Source organism: Musca domestica, unplaced genomic scaffold (genome assembly GCF_030504385.1).
Source record: "Musca domestica strain aabys unplaced genomic scaffold, Musca_domestica.polishedcontigs.V.1.1 21, whole genome shotgun sequence".
In the NCBI taxonomy this organism is placed as follows: domain Eukaryota; kingdom Metazoa; phylum Arthropoda; class Insecta; order Diptera; family Muscidae; genus Musca; species Musca domestica.
The window spans coordinates 7353560-7370479 of NW_026712258.1; the positions used below are offsets into that span (position 1 = coordinate 7353560).

At 34.0% G+C, this 16920-nt stretch overlaps 1 protein-coding gene across 3 annotated transcripts in view; it reads left to right on the top strand.

Moving 5' to 3' along the window:
• The window catches only part of LOC101890547 (uncharacterized), a 30649-nt gene that overhangs the window by 5020 nt on the left and 8709 nt on the right, over nt 1–16920 (top strand). For all 3 annotated transcript variants that reach the window (XM_011295160.3, XM_005185757.4, XM_005185756.4), the window contains exon 2: nt 7366–7515. In XM_011295160.3, coding sequence (XP_011293462.1) covers nt 7442–7515 — 74 coding nt within the window. In that variant the 5' untranslated portion in view covers nt 7366–7441. The remainder of the gene's footprint in view (nt 1–7365; nt 7516–16920) is intronic.

Genomic DNA, 16920 nt, shown 5'->3' on the forward strand with positions numbered 1-16920 from the left:
TGAATTTTACTATGAACAAGAACATAGACTTTTTGAGGACTCTAATGCGCAATTTGAGGTGATATGGTAATGGGTGTAAAAGCCTAAATAACTTTGACTATTCAGAAATTATTTTGCCCTCCTTCCATACTTATTTATTTCTATTTAGTCGAATCAATATTTATATTAAAATTTGTTCACTTTTATGAGCTAGATTTGTGAAATATTATGCTATGTAAAATTTGCATTAAAGACTAAAACTACGGGCCGGCAACGCGGACCGGGCCAGCTAGTTCTCTATAAAGCAATACCTCTTAATATGTGGGATTTTACTGCACATAATTTTGGGTCCACATTAAATGAAGAATCATTGTACCATAATATACCCCATATAATGGTATCTTACGATTTTTGCATAAACTCCCCAAATATGGGTATTTTGAAGGTCCCAGCGACATTTTTAAAGCAAATGAACTCAATTCAGATTTTTATATATTTTAGGAAGTCCTAAATGTTAAGTATTATAAGGCAACTAATTTCGAAAAAAGCTAATTACATATAGCTGATATATATATATATATATATATATATATATATATATATATATATATATATATATATATATATATATATATATATATATAGAAATCTCCCCAGCAAAACTAAGTCATTGTTGACTTTTACTTAAAAAATCGTGAATTTTATATTGAAATATATATGAATATCGAAAAAGAGAATATCCTCTATAGGACCGCAATACAGGGATTGATGGATAAGTTTAAGCTGTTGAAGAAGTTGTTCGGCGCCTTGGTTGCTCGGCAACAAACTAACCTCAAGAATTATTCATATGAAGCTTCCGACGAAAAAGAAGTAGTTACTTTTTGCCTACTACAAAACAAAAATTGCTTGTGGATTTATTTGTGGTCAAGGTATAACTACCTGTTTCGAGTGATATATGATTTTTACTGCGAGTTGCATGTGCGCATGTTTGCTGGGTATATACAAATGTGATTACACACGAAATAGTATTTCAGAAATACTTACCACGTATTCTTTTCACCTTATATGTAATTTTATTGTATAAACCGGCTAGAGCAAACTTAATAAACAATGTCTAAGTTTCTCATGAAAGTTTTAACAGCAGTTTTGAGTAATGATATGCATGTAGTTTGGTTGCCAGAATTTTACGGTTGCTGGTTGTCATTATATGCAGTGACAATCGTTGACTATTAGCAGTTCCCAGAGAACGAATAATTTTTGTTTAATTAATATTGGGTGATTCATTTAATGTTTGCATTTTGAATTGAGGCCTATGAATATAAAGTACTAGCTGGCCCGGTCCGCGTTGCCGGCCTGTAGTTTTTGTCTATTATGCATATTTGTCAAAGCATAATTATTCACAGATATGACTGATATAAGTGTTCCCGTACTGGTCGATTAAAAGTGTTTTAAAATACCTGTAGCCATATTTAAGCCGTGGGCTTCAAAGGTGTGGATGTGCTATACAAATCTATTAAAAAGTATATATCAATCTTATCCCCATGTAAGGGATCAAATTAATTTTTAGTATGGTAAAAATCGTAGCAAAATCTTCCAGTGAAATGAGCAGTAATTTGGAGGTACTATTATATGGAAAAAATTCTAAAATTTGTAGATATGTTCATATTTTTGTGTAAGTTTTCACCCCCCAAATACACATTTTTAGCCAAATCCTTTGAAATATGGTAAAATCAGGAGATACTTTTATATGGGCACTACTCCGAGACATCGACCTACATTGAAAACATTCTTCTAGCCCTTATAATCCAATATGACAAATAGAGACCAAATCAAAAATTTAACAGAACAACATAGCATGTCAAACTGAAAAACATTCCGCGTGATTTAAATGAGTAAAAATAGTTTTATCCACCACATTATCATATAGATGTATTTCCCAAATCTACGTTTCCAACCAATATTGTCTTGAGAGTTACAAATTCAATAGAATACAAAATTTTCTTTTCTGACCACACATTATATGTGAAAGTGGACTTGGGGATACTCCAATGTGGGGACTTTACTTAAATAAATTCCTATGTGGCAATTATCTGTATGATGGTTCCCTAACCCCTTAGAGACAAAGATGCCAAATAAGGGCCAAAATATGAAAAAAGTGGCCAAGACCCCAAAAATAGCTTAAATCATATGATGGTTATATAAATATAAAATCGGGTTGTACCCTTATCCGTGAGTTATGATCGATATCATGACCTGCAAAAGTGATTTAAGGTATCTTGAATGTTTGGGAAGAATTCCTGGAAGGATAGAAATCCTTTTCTTACTAAAAGTCCCATTCGCTCTGTTATTTTGCACCCTTTAAATTTGGTATTTTACTGATTGTACTTCCAAATACAAATTAAAAAAAATGACAAAAGAAGAATAGCAAATTGAAAAAATCTTCAACTTGTTCGCTGATTTATTACAGCAAATGTTTAAAGACCCTTACTATTATTTTAAAATTCGATTCCACTGAAAATCTTTTCGATTTTTTCCCGATTTGAGAATTTTTGCAATGAGATCTCTTTTTCGTGATTTTTTAGCGAATTTGAAAAAGTAATTATCTTTTAATTAATAATTATCTTTCTTTTGGTGTGACCGCGTTAAATTATTTCGATATCATATATTCCGTTTCGCCACCATATAATTCGGTATTACACTTCCATGTAACCCGCCATCAATTTCAGTTCTCAAGAAATCAAGTCAATTAAATAAATTGCTATTAATATTCGAATTCAAAAATAAAAAATAAAAAACACTACAAATGTACATTAGAAAAAAGCCAGTCAAAATAGAAAAAAATCATGCAAAATAAAACATTACTATTGTACATTTGAAAAGTCAAAATGAAAATGTTAATATATCACATTTTTACGCGATTTTTTTGGATATTATCCTTTTCGGAGAGGAGACAACTCCGAATTTGTGTGGATCTTTAAAATCAGTCCAGCGGTTCTTAAGTTATAAGCGTAGTAACTAACACAACTTACATTTATATATATAGATGCTATCCAACTATTGAATTAAAGTTTCAAGGAGGAATTTCTATTTTTCGCAAAACATAATGGTAGAAATCACAGTAATTCGGTTGTCAAATATGGATTTAAGCTTTAACATACCAGAATATCACAGTTAACGATTTATTCCGAGCTTTATACGAATTCGGTACGTTTCCGGTTTTAATGTCGAGTCCGCACCCAATTATATAAAAACAAGTAAGCAAAGGCTATGGTGTGCGGGGCCGACCATGTGATAACCTACAACACTACAATATGTTGAAAGGCCCCTTATGTCCAAATTCATTTTGTCATGTTGTTAGGTATTCAAAACAATTTCACACGAAAGTTGTGGTCCATTTTATAGCTAAATGTAATCCAAAGGTCATCTAAAATTCTAGACTTCTTCCCTGTACCTAACTCTCTTCTCATGCAAAATTCCGCGTCAATTGTGACTGCAAAATCAGGAAGATTTTAATTCGTTGGTCTATTTGAACCCCTAAATGTACATCTTCAAAACAATAGGCTTTATTTCTTACCCTAAACCTAACCCCATGCGAAATATCGTGAACATCGGCAAAAATTGAAAAAAATGTGGCAAAAAATATTCCCTATTTTATTGTCATATTTTTACGCGATTTTCTTATATATCATTCCGAATTGATGAGAAATCCGTTCAGCGGTTCTTGACTTATAAGCAAAATAACTGAGACCTATTTCTTTTACATATGTATTGTAATGGTAAGAAGTGACCTTTTAATGTATTTGTGATTTGGGCGGGATTAAAGATATTTACGGTTAGTTATAGTTTATTTTACCCGCTAAATATTGTCCGATTACCATCCAAATTGGCCCAGCCCTGAACTCTAACTTCATGCATATTTCCGCGTCGGTTGATTCATAATTGTGGCCTATAGAGTAACTGCAAAATCAGGAAAATATATAATAATTAATATAATATTGTGGATCATCTCCAAAAACAATAGGGTTCTATTCTGACTCTAACACCACCTCCATTCAGTGAGAATCGGACCACAATTGCGTCCTGTACCGTGATTACAAATTAAAATAGACAGACGGACGGACATACATAGCTAGATCGATTCAGCTCCGCGAGATAGAAAGATCCATATATAGTTTCCTATGTTGGAAACCATTATTTCAAGGTTTTACATAATTTTTGGCCCACTCAAACTTATAATACCCCCAACACATAGAATTGTAGGGTATACAAATTTAAAGATGCCTCAAAGTCGGAAAGTTTTATTGGAAATAAACTTAGAATTACGCGATGAATTCGATCAGAATAAGCAAATAAAACACTCTTTAAAAATAAACAAGAAAAGTATTCGGAGAATTTTCCGGAAACTCGCAAAATGTTCGGATATTTAATCCGATATTCGAAAAAACTGTAGAAAAAATGGAAAAAAGTAGAAAGTCTCAACAAAAAATTTGAAATTGTTAGCTGGGATGGAGGCTATACTAAAATATGAGTATGTATTTTTATCAAAAACTTCCAACATTCCAAGGCGGAACATATTTGTTATAGTTCACGTACACTATACGGTCGAGAAAGAGGGCGCCAGTGGAATACTGTCGTTGCAAAAAGCACGGCCCTGATAATTGAATTTACTCGGTCAGGTTTAGTTTCAGTTTTAGCCTGTGACCGTGGTTTTGTTTCAGAACTTAATACCAGTTAAAATGTCTTAAATCTAACTATATTACACCAGTCCAGCTTGTTTAGTGTACAAAGGGCGGCTGGCGGCGAATGCTTCTGATCTTGTAGCTAGTCCGCATTTTACCGATGCTATTATATCGGTCTGGTTATCTTTACATTTGTAACAATTGTTGTAAATTGTTACTAGACGTTGCACTATGTCGGGAGTTCATATAAAAGGTGGCCAAAAATAGAAGAAGACACATTTTGTAAAGGATTTGTTTCATATGTGGTATTGAGAGACTGTAATAGATTCAACCTCCTGCGACAAAACATTGTCTACATAGATCCACGTTTTTCTATAGCCCCATATTCAGTATTTTGAAGATTGAAGCCACAATTTCAACGGAAGTGTTTTGAAATTGTTGATGTTCACAATAGATACCAACCACTGTAACGAACAATTGCCAAAATAGATTCACGATTTCCCATATAAGGGGACCTCCCGATATTCGGATTTCATATGATTTTTAAAAAGTTTTTTAACGTATTCGTTTAAAAAATCTATATTTGTATTCTGGAGTGGGACCCATGTGTGGTGACGGAACATTGTCTATATAGTTCCCCCATATAACGGTTCTTCCCGATATCGGGAATTTTCAGGATTTTTGCCACAATTTCAACATAATTGTTTCAAATTTGGTGCTTGAAACTCTCAATACACAATATATATAGAATGTTGTCCATGTAGATTCAAGGTTTGGTATATCCTACTTTAGCATTGCCATCCGTTTATAATATTAGGAATTTTTAACAAATTCTCCAACCGAGTTCGATACAAGTTCACCACCTCATCATTGTTTTAGTCTGATGAAACTTTCCATATAGGCAAAATATGTGGCCGACCTCTTAATGTAGAGTTATCAAGTAGAATAAATATAACCCTTAAACTAACAGAATCTAAATCAAATGCCAATAATTTTTTACATAACATATTACCTATACCGATGCGCCACTTTTACTTATTTCCGAAGATTTCACATTTTTTAGGGAGGTGGCAACTGCAAATGATGACAATAAGTAAAATCTATATACATTTTTTTACAAAAATTTTCCCACACCACTAATTCAACATTTTTAGGTAAGTGTAAACACCATATGATCTGTATTTACACGCAAATAAAAGTGGAGCCAGGCTTATTACATTCCGAGAAACCTTACTAACCACATTTGTAACGACTATCAACAATTGTCGGATTCAAATCTTCATATAGTAAAAAATAATTGAAGTATCAATATAAAGATTCAGATTCCTTCTAATTGAGTAGTTTTCTATTTCCATCAACAAATTAGTACTGCGAAGTACTTGGTTTTTACCACTGTGCGGCGTCTGTTACCATAAAAAGTAAAGCGATTCGAGAGTTAAATTATGACAGTTCCCTTACTTAGAGTTTGCATTATCTTTCGGCAAGGCCGAACTAAGTCGCTTTTTACCAGGGAGCTACTTTTCAGCCTTCTTACCAGCAACTTGATGCAATAAACTGAACCGAAACTTGTCGATTCTTCTGTTCATAGCAAAAAATAAAAAGCGCATACAAATTATTGGAGGTGTTCAAATATTTAAGGTCACTTTAACACCCACAAAAAATCAACTTTAGAATGGACTTAAATATGCAGACGGTTTATAATGGTTAAAACGAATTGAATACATAAGAAAGCATATTCAGTCTCGATAAATTGCAATCGAGATTCCACCGTTTCTACTACTATTTTTCCAGCGTACACCTTTTCATTATAAATTATTAATCATGTAATTTGTTATTTCCAATGTTTGTTATGATGATTTTTTGTGAAAAGCGAGCTTGGTGTGATTCAAATTGAAAGAGCTTCCTTTCCACCAAGTCGTCATATGAAAAAGCTGAAAACGACATTCGGTATTGTGATGATTTTAAGAACATTATTCTTCAAATTTCGTGTTTTAAGCTCGTAATGGGTACTACAACCTGTGACGAAAAATTGTCTATGTAGGTCCACGTCTTCATATAGCCCACATATAACGGCACCTCCCTTTATTTTGTATTTTATGACGTTAGCGGCATTATTCACCGGAATTGTTTCGAATTTCATAGTTAAAGTTCGTAATGGGTACTAAAGGTTATGACAAAAAATTGTATATGCAGGACCACCTTTTCGTATAGCCCCCATATAAAAGTGCATTTCAATTCAATAGACTGGTAGAATATTTTAATTTCAGTTTGCCTTCTTTGTGTTGTTAGAGATTAAAAGAGGTAAGCAAAGGCTATAGTCTGGCGAGACGGACCGTGTGATTCCCTTCGTAATTATAATTTGCGATAATGTTTCGCCGGGATGTTTTATGTAATACAATTATGGTCCATTTCATCCGCTCAATATTCTCCGATGGCAATCTTAATGTACCTTAGAAGTTTCATATTTCATGCTGTTTTCTTATTTGTTGTAGCTTAGTGCATTTTACTTTTTTCGATTGGATATGCACACAGCTTGCCGAGATATAAAGGTTTGCTATTTTTCTAAGTTCAATAAATGACTTTTTTAAGATTAAAGTCTGGAAGAAAATTTGCAAAGTATGACACAATCTAGATTTGTATTCTCCAAGCATTTGCAATTATATTCACCTTAAATCATCGCTTTTATTGTTTGCTTTTTTATTCGTAGGTGATCCCAGTGTCAGCAGAGACACATGCAACCAAAATAGGCATTAAATGACGAAATCACGTTCCAATGGTATAAAATGATTATAAATACTGTGCTATTCGCAATTGCGCTGTTTGATGTGTCTACTGCCTCATCGTCAGCTTTAAAATGGTAAGTAATTACATGGAATCAACTATTGGATATTCCAATCACATATGACGTATATTTCTAATAATTATTTCATTCATTTAACACACGAGTGAAAAGATACCAAGAATTTTCAGTAGGAATCAACAAATTAATGGTAAACATGTAATTGGCTACCTCTTAAGGGCAACCTTCTCTTCTGTAGTGAAAATGCTATATATGTGCGAACCCCTTCCGATGCCTCTGGGTTACAATTTTCAATACTTTTATCTGTCATAAATTGCGAAACAACTCAGCGATTCTTTACAACGTGCTATATCTAAATATATGTCTCTCATCCAGAATCCTGAGATGAATATGGAATTTATGATTTCCCATAAATTGGATATAAATGTTCGATTTTCTTATAATTTTGGCCATACCAATACTTTTATCTGTATTAGATGAAGCATGAAGCATGACTATGTCTGGTACATCACGCACATGTTAACATTTTCTAAAAATTATCATATATCTCATGTAAAGTGAAGGAAGTCATCAATATAGTCCAAAACTGGCACGTCGCGACATTCATATCACATTTATTTAGATCCGATACGAAATTGACAGTATTGGCCCATTCTTTTAAAGCCCACTCCATGACGATCAAGAGTTTGAAAAATCATAACAGACGTCAAAATATTTTTAAATAATCAAACATAAGCTGAGGGTATACATCTGTCGGCAAACCGACTGATATTTTTAACTTGTTTTATATATAGACAATACGCAAATGTTGTTGAAACCTATCAATTAAAATTTATTTTCATTTTATTAATTATCATTCAATGAATTGAGAAAAATGGTAATTTTCAATTCAACAAGTAAGCAAAGGCTACAGTCGAGCGGGGCCGACCGTTGAATACCCTACAACACTATAATAAACGATACAGTTTATATAGGCGAGATACTCGAAAGAATTCCACAAGATATTGTGACAAATAATAAAAGAAAACCATCAGGTTTCGTTCTCTAATTTTCGAATAATAGCAACGTAAACTAATTTCCTCATTTCCAATTTATTGGTAGATGTTGCACATAAATGGTCTTCCTAGATCTGGAACCAATATTTCCAAAGACCTATAATCTCTCAGAAGTGGCAAAATATTAACATTTATTATTGGTTTTTGACTGAAACGCATCTATATGAGATACAGACATTTGACTATATTCTTCAACGAAATCAGCGTTACGAAATAGTCAGAAGTGCGTCTTTCCTGTATTTGTGAATTCTCCAAAAGGTCACTGGAATGGACATTTTCGTATTTTGTCTACGAAAGTTGGCAAACTCCTTCACACATTGAATATTTTTGGATGGCCATCCAAAACTGCTTGGCTTTTGCATTCAAATGTGCCTGAGGATCGGGCGATAATTACAACCTGCTGACAATTTTACAGTTTTTTGGTCCATTTCAACCTCTAAATATATGGCGATCATCTCCAAAAAGAGCAGGCTTCTATTCTGACGCTCATCTTATCCCCATACAAAATTTCGTAAGGATCGGGCAATAAATGCTATCTGTATATGATATCCTGATATCCTAACTACTTATTTTTGTTAGCTACAGAAATATTACCAAATGTTTAATTCAAAATGAAAATATGCCAAAAATATGACAAAATTGAAAAAATATGAGAAAATTTTACAAAATCAATATTTTCATCTTTTATGCGATTTTTTTAGACGTTTTTTCTTTCCTGCCAAGAGGCCATTCGGAATTAATGAGAACTGTTGAAATCAGTTCAGCCGTTCTCTACATATAAGAGATCTTTCAAGCATATCTTCTTTGATAGACATATATATCGCACATATTTTGCTATATATCCGATTTGTTGGATGTTAACATCAATGTAAAGATCAGAAGTAGCCTTGTCATGGCTTTGTGATTTCGCCGGTAATTAAAATATTCGCGGTTTAATGAAACAATTTTAAATTTTTTCAACACAAAAGATATGGTCTATTTTACCCGCTAAATATTATCCGATGACCACCCAAATTGGTAGGCTTCTTCCCTGCCGTAAACTCTAGCTACATGCGAAATTCCGTCGATTGGTCTATAATTGCAACCTGTATAGCTACTGCAAAATCCGACATTTTTCAGTATTTGGTCCATTTCAACCCCTAAACATTTGGCGATCATCTCCAAAAGAAATAGGGTTCTATTCTGACCCTAGCCCCACCTCCATTCTAAATTTCGTAAAGATCGGGCCATAATTGCGACCTGTAGAGTGATTACAAATTAACATGGACAAACGGACAGACGGACGGACGGACATACATAGCTAGATCGACTCAGCTCGGCGAGATAGAAAGATCCATATATACTTTCCTATGTGGGAAACCAATATTTCGTGGTGTTACATAATTTTTGGCCCAATCAAACTTGAAAATTTTGACCATTTGAGGGAGAGGTACCAGAAGGAGTGGACCGATATTGCCCATCTCCGAACTCGATCTAAGTTTGACAAAAATATTGCGATGTACCAAGTTTTGACCAAATCGAATACTCCCCTCGAGAGTTATCGTGCGTACCAGCCAGCCAGACAGACAGACGGACGGACGGACATAGCTAGATCGACTTCAAATGTTCTGAAAGAGATTTGGTCCAAAGAGACCTAGGGTCAAAAACCGTTATTTTGACTAGGCACGTTTTGGCCGTTTCAAATGGCTGGGGGTATAAATATAAAATATCAAATATGTAAAAACGCAATTTAAAAAACAATATAAATTTTTTATAAACAACACTGAACTCAAAAAAAAAAACCTTGCTAATCAGTAGCGGCAGTGCTGCTATTTTGGTCCTGAGCTATTTTGATGTTAGGGCTCATTTAAATTTTGTTGCAGCCGTTCACTGCTATTTTGTGTTAGTTGGCGATTTCAAGTAGCTTATATTGAGATGTGACACTCTTTGAGTAACCAAGCGACCTCTTACGATTTTATTTGTTTGTTTCTCTTTCGAGATCAGCTTAATAATCTGGCAAGAAAAGCCAGAGAACCACTATTACACACTCACCCCTTTAACATATACGAATTAAACGCCAGAACAATCCAAGTTCAACGCCAGTTTCCTGCACACTGAAGTCCGGTGTGGTTTCAAATGTTTTTTGTTTTTTTTTTTAACTTTTTTTCATTTCACATTTCCCTTCATATAGAAGAATAGAACGCCAGATTGTATATTGGTTGTAGATAGGGAGTGAGAAGTGTTAAATGTGGAAAAAAATATTACCCATATTATGGGAGTTGTGATTATTTGCGATGTGTCACTTTTTAGACAAATATATACTTTGTTTGCCTTTTGTGAGGTACATTATTTACAAGAAATGGAAGTTTTAAGCGGTAGCAGCAGCACTAGCTGAACCTGGCGCGCTTTGCTACCTCCTTTGATTTTATATGAATTCAAAACTTTATATATAAATATTTGTTGTTAAAAAAAATAAAACAAACTCTAAAGTTAAAAAAAATGTAATTATTGTAATACTTTAATGCGTAAACAAACAAATAGCTCTGTTTTCCAAAGCGTGAAAATGCCAGGAACAGCTGGCCCTGTGAAAAGCAGGAACATGCCAAATTTAGTCCGCATACACGAAGGGTTTGTCCTTCGGATATACTAATTTCATAACAAATGCCAAACGTGCAGGAGACTGCAATATTTTGAAGTTGAGTGGTATTTCTATTGCAATTAGTGAATTAGAGGTAGTATACTCAATTAAATTTTTGTGTAGTTTTCAACTGTTAGCCTAATACCATTGCAAAGGCGTTGTCAGTCAATACTTCTTAATAAAATCATATCCCAATCTGAACCGATTTCAATATAATTTGACAAAATTTACTTTTACACCAAATTCCATCACACCTTCCATATTTCATTGAAATTGGTGTGTGTTTGGTGCATCAAATATGTAAAATCGGACGACAATAAATATAGGAGCTATATCCAAATCTTGACCAATTTCTAATTAATTTATCAAATATATTATTGGAAACAAATTCTGCCACACATTCCGAATTTAATGGAAATCGGACATGCATATTATTTGTTTGGTGCATAACATACATGAAATCGGTCGAAAAATATATTTGTTTGGTGCCAAACTTCGCCTCTCTGCCCGAACATCATTGGAATCGGACATGGGTATCGTGTTTGGTGCATCAAATATGTGACATCGGCCGGAAATATGTATGGGAGCTATATCCAAATCTGAGCCCATTTGAATATAATTTGACAAATTTATCTTTGTTCCAAATTTAGTCACTCATGCCGAATTTTACAGAAAACGGACATACGTATCGTTATTGGTGCATAAAATATATGAAATTGGCGGAAAATATATATGCGAGCTATATCCAAATCTGAACCGATTTCTATATAATTTGACAAATTTATTTTCTGATCAAAATGCCGTCACACATTCCAAATTTCGTTGGAATCAAACATACATATCGTGTTTGCTGCATCATATAAACGAAATCGGTCGAAAATATATATGTGAGCTATATTCAAATCTGCACCGATTTAAATATAATTTGGTAAATTTACGTGTGTACGAAATTTTGTCACTCATGCATAATTCCATTGCAATTGGACATACATAGCGCGTTTGGCGCATCAAATATGTGAAATTGGCCGAAAATATATATGGGAGCTATATCCAAATCTATGCCGATTTCAATATAATTTGCCAAATTTATTATTGTTTCAAATTCCGTTACGCAGTCCAAGTTTGGAGACTGTATCTGTAATCCATAAATATATATGCATATAAAATCTAATTTTTTTGGAGGTACCTCCGATTCTGATGCCATATCTCCAGTTCCTAGTGGAATTTCAAATATATATATAGCCTATGTTAGTTTCAGGCGATGTTGTAGTATACTTGAAAATCTGTTCATCGGTTTTCGAGTCCATAAATTACAAAAAAACAAATATTTTCCTCTTTTATAGATGTGAATAATTTTTTTATACCCTAGACCAAAAAAAGTATTGAGGGTATATTAAGTTCGTCATTCCGTTTGTAACTCATCGAAATAATCATTTTAGACCCAACAAAGTATATATATTCTTGATCAGCGTAAAATTCTAACACGATTTAGATATGTCCGTCTGTCTGTCTGTCCGTCTGTATGTTGTAATCTCGCTATCTTTCCAATGAATTGAGATAGATGGCTACAATTTTGCAAACATGTTTACTTTTCTAGTATGCAGGTTAAGTTCGTAAATGGGCCATGTAGGTCCACGTTTTCATATAGCCCCCATATAACAGTACCTCCCGATATTCGGTATTTTTATGATTTTAGCGACATTATTCACGGGAATTGTTTCAAATTTGCTATTTGAAGTTCGAAATGGATACTACACCCTAAGACAGAAAATTGTCTGTGCAGGTCCACGTCTTCGTATAGCCCCCATATAACGCTACCCCCCTATATTCGGTATTTTGATGATTTTAGCGACATTATTATTAGCGGAATTGTTTCAAATTTGGTATTTGAAGTTCGAATTGGATACTACACCCTAAGAGAGAAAATTGTCTATGCTGGTTCAGGTCTTCGTATAGGCCCCATACATCAGTACATCCCTATATTCGGTATTTTGACGATTTTAGGTACAATACCCACCGAAATTGTTTGAGGTGTGGTATTTGAAGTTCGTAATGGATGCTACAGCCTGTGACAGAAAATTGTCTATGCAGGTCCAGGTCTTCGCACAGCTCCGATATAACGGTACCTCCCTATATACGATATTTTGATGATTTTAGCAACATTATTCACCGTTTATTTCAAGTTTCGAATTTGAATATGGTAATGGCTTATGACAAACAATGCCTATGTAGGCCCACATCGTACACACCTCAATATAACGGCTATATTTGGTATTTTTAAAATTTTAACAGAATGCTTTAATGATTTTATTTTCTGAAAATTTCCAAATTCGTTCCAAATGGTGGAGGGTATTCAAAGTTCGGCCCGGCCGAAATTACTACTTTTTAACTTGTTATTTATTATGTTCATGATTTTTCTCAGCTCTCAACTAAACACAAATTAAAATTGAGGTGGCACAAAAACTTGAAACAATTGCAATTGCTGATCGAGTAGAAATTGTGGTTTGATCGTCTAAGAACAAAAATGTTTTGATCAAGAGTTTCCTTTTGATAGATAGACAATTTAGCTGGGAAGTGTTCTTTTTTGCCGTTTCCACGTGGGATTAAATGTCGAAATTATTGGTATACCCTCAGCAGGGGGTATGATCGGCTGTAGATCTACTGATGTCCGTCCGTCCGTCTGTCTGGCTGGAGCGTACGAAGGGATATTCAATTTCGTCCACGCATGGTACATCTTTATATTATTATTATTATCGGTACACTCCTTATAGTTCCTCCTTCGCAAAGGGTAAAATTTTTTAATGATCTCAAAGCTTATAAAATGTGAAATAAGAGTCCAATTGTCTTTAAATTTCGCATATCCCAATATTACTAACTTGTATGAAGATGAGATAGTTCGGACCACTCCTTCTGGTCAACATTTTTAATACTTATATCTCTTATGAAACACGAAAGAACCACCCTACTCTCTTCAAATTTCACAAATTTCAATATTTTTTCTAACACAGCACATCATACTATTTCTATTAACGCAAGATCTGATGTGGAGATGGAATATAGCGGACCACTCCTTTGAATAATAATAACTCTCATAGAGTGTGAAAGAAACACCCGATTTCACACATCCCAATATTTTTATTAACGCAAGATCTGGTGTGAAAATGTCAGGTATCGGTCCACCCCTCCCCAAAAAGGGTGACAATATTCAATACATATATCTCTTATAACTTGGGAAACAATTCAACGATTAGTTTCTCTCAGTCAGATATCTGTTCTAATTACTAGCATGAAATTGGAAATAATTGTTCGACTTTCTTTCTCCAGAACTACCCCCATAAAGGATCAACGGTTTGAATAATCATAACGCATGTCACAATATACGGAATTAAACGGATAGTGTCTGAGGGAACACATAAGTCGGCAAAACCGACAGATACTTTATAATTTATTTTGGTTCAGAACTTTATAAAACTGAATTTGTAAGGAACATATACATGGGAGCTGCATATATTCAAATTTAAGCCGATTTCATCTAAAATTGGCACAAGTATTTATAAGCTGCACATGATGTATCATGCCGAATATCTTTGGCAACAGGTTTTGATTATCGAAATATAAAAATCGTGTGGAACAATTTCAACCACAGTTGACGGATGTACACATAGATCTCTATCAAGTCTAGGACAGGTGAGTGATGAACGAGGTGAAAGATTTCACAAGGAAATGCATTAACTTCAACAACGTTACATAGGAAAAATAAAATCATTTCGATTTCAAGCTACTGCTGGTTTTCAAAGTATAATAATGACGACACAAATACAGAATATTTTTAAAAAGTAACTAATGCCATGTTTACGTTAGAATTTTTGTAGGGTTAACCTACTTTGAAGTATAAGTAATGGATATGACAATTTTAATCCAAATCCAGTCGGTTAACCCATTTATATATAAACGTACTGTAACATTACAAAAGACAAAAAAATGGATAAGCCATATATTTTTTTTTTGGCAATCCTAGTGTTCTCAGAAGTACTCCTGTCTGAAATATAAAAGTGAGAGCCAAAATTCTCAAAGCAGAGTAAAAGTCTACTATAAGTGTGGAATCGTGTGGAAACAATTTTTGTTTGCTGTGTAGTAGCAAACATGTTTTGATAAAACTTTGGACCATAGGAAGGGAGGAGTAGATCATCAACAAAAGCCAAGAAAAGAATAGGTAAATAAGCGTTAAGTTCGGTCGAGCCTTCAAATATAAAATATCAGGATTCAATTCGCAGCGCAATTACCATATAAGAGAGCACCACCAAAAGTTGAACCTGTACAGACAATTGTCTACTACAGTGGGTAAAATCTATTGCGAGTTTCAAATACCAAATTAGAAATAATTCCTTTAAAAAAGTAGCTTAAATAAAAATAAATAAATACAAAAAAAAAAAAAATTAAATTCGGCCGGACCGAACTTTTAATACTATCCACCTTAGGATAAACATAAGAACATAGGAAACATAAGAAGCCATTATGACCCACAAATTCCAATTTTTAGACATATTCGTGGGAAAATATGGAAAAAATCATACAGATATAGAATATCGGGAGGTACAGCTATAGGCTTTTAGACTAACCCGAGAAGAAATGTGGCAAATATCATCAAAACACCGAATATCTGGAGGTACCGTTATATGGGAGCCATACAAAAACTTTGACCTATTCATATAATGTTTCGCCACAGCAGCCAGAACCCATTATGACCAACAAATACAAATTTTCAGACAAATCCGCGAAAATATGTGACAAAAACCATACAAAATACCGAATATCGGGAGGTACCGTTATATGGAAGCTATACCAAAACATGGACCGACATATCTCATTTTCAATACCAACCATCCTAGACACAAATTGTTCTACAAAATTTTGACGCTCTACGTCAAATAATGTGTGCAGTATCGTGACTTCAACAGACAGACGAGCATCGTTTAATCGACTTAGAATTTTATGCTGATTATGAATATATTTACTTTATGGGGTCTACGACGAATATTTAGGGATATTACAAACGGAATGACAAAGTTAATATACCCTCTTTCCAAGGTGAAGGTTATAAATACAGAGAGGTACTGTTGTATAGGGGATATAAGGAACTAAAACTTATGTAAACGATTTCATGCTACAGCGTCTAGTATTTATTACAAACATCTGGAGGTACCATTGTGTGGGGACTATAAGAAAACGTGACTCTATATAGATAATGTTCTGCTACAACTCATTACAAAATCTTGGTGCAAAATTTAAAACCATTCCGTGAAAAAATGTGACTAAATCATTGCAATACCGATTATCTATCTGGGGGCTGCAGGAAAACGTGGATCTACAATATTCTGCCACAGAATATAGAACCTATTACGAAATCTGACTATCGAATATCAACAGGTACCTTTATAATGAGGTCAAACTTGACCTAATACATATATGGTATGAACCTAAATGTGGGGGGTTGTGCTGCGTACGTCCCTGCTTCCTAGTATCGTGGAGGGTATTAAAACAGTAAGACAAGAATATTACAGAAGAAACCACACTAGCATATGCTTTGTTGGCAGAGATTGACGACAATGCTATTAATTTTTGAGTTTTTGCCTTATTGAGTTGAAGATTATATGTTTATGATTTTATTTGTTTCTTTCTCTTTCGAGACGATCTTAATGATCTGAAATATGCAATGAAAGCCAGAGCGACACTATACGCTCTGTTTCAAGCGAATTTTATTCCCACTCGATAACGAGCAAAATTAATTAT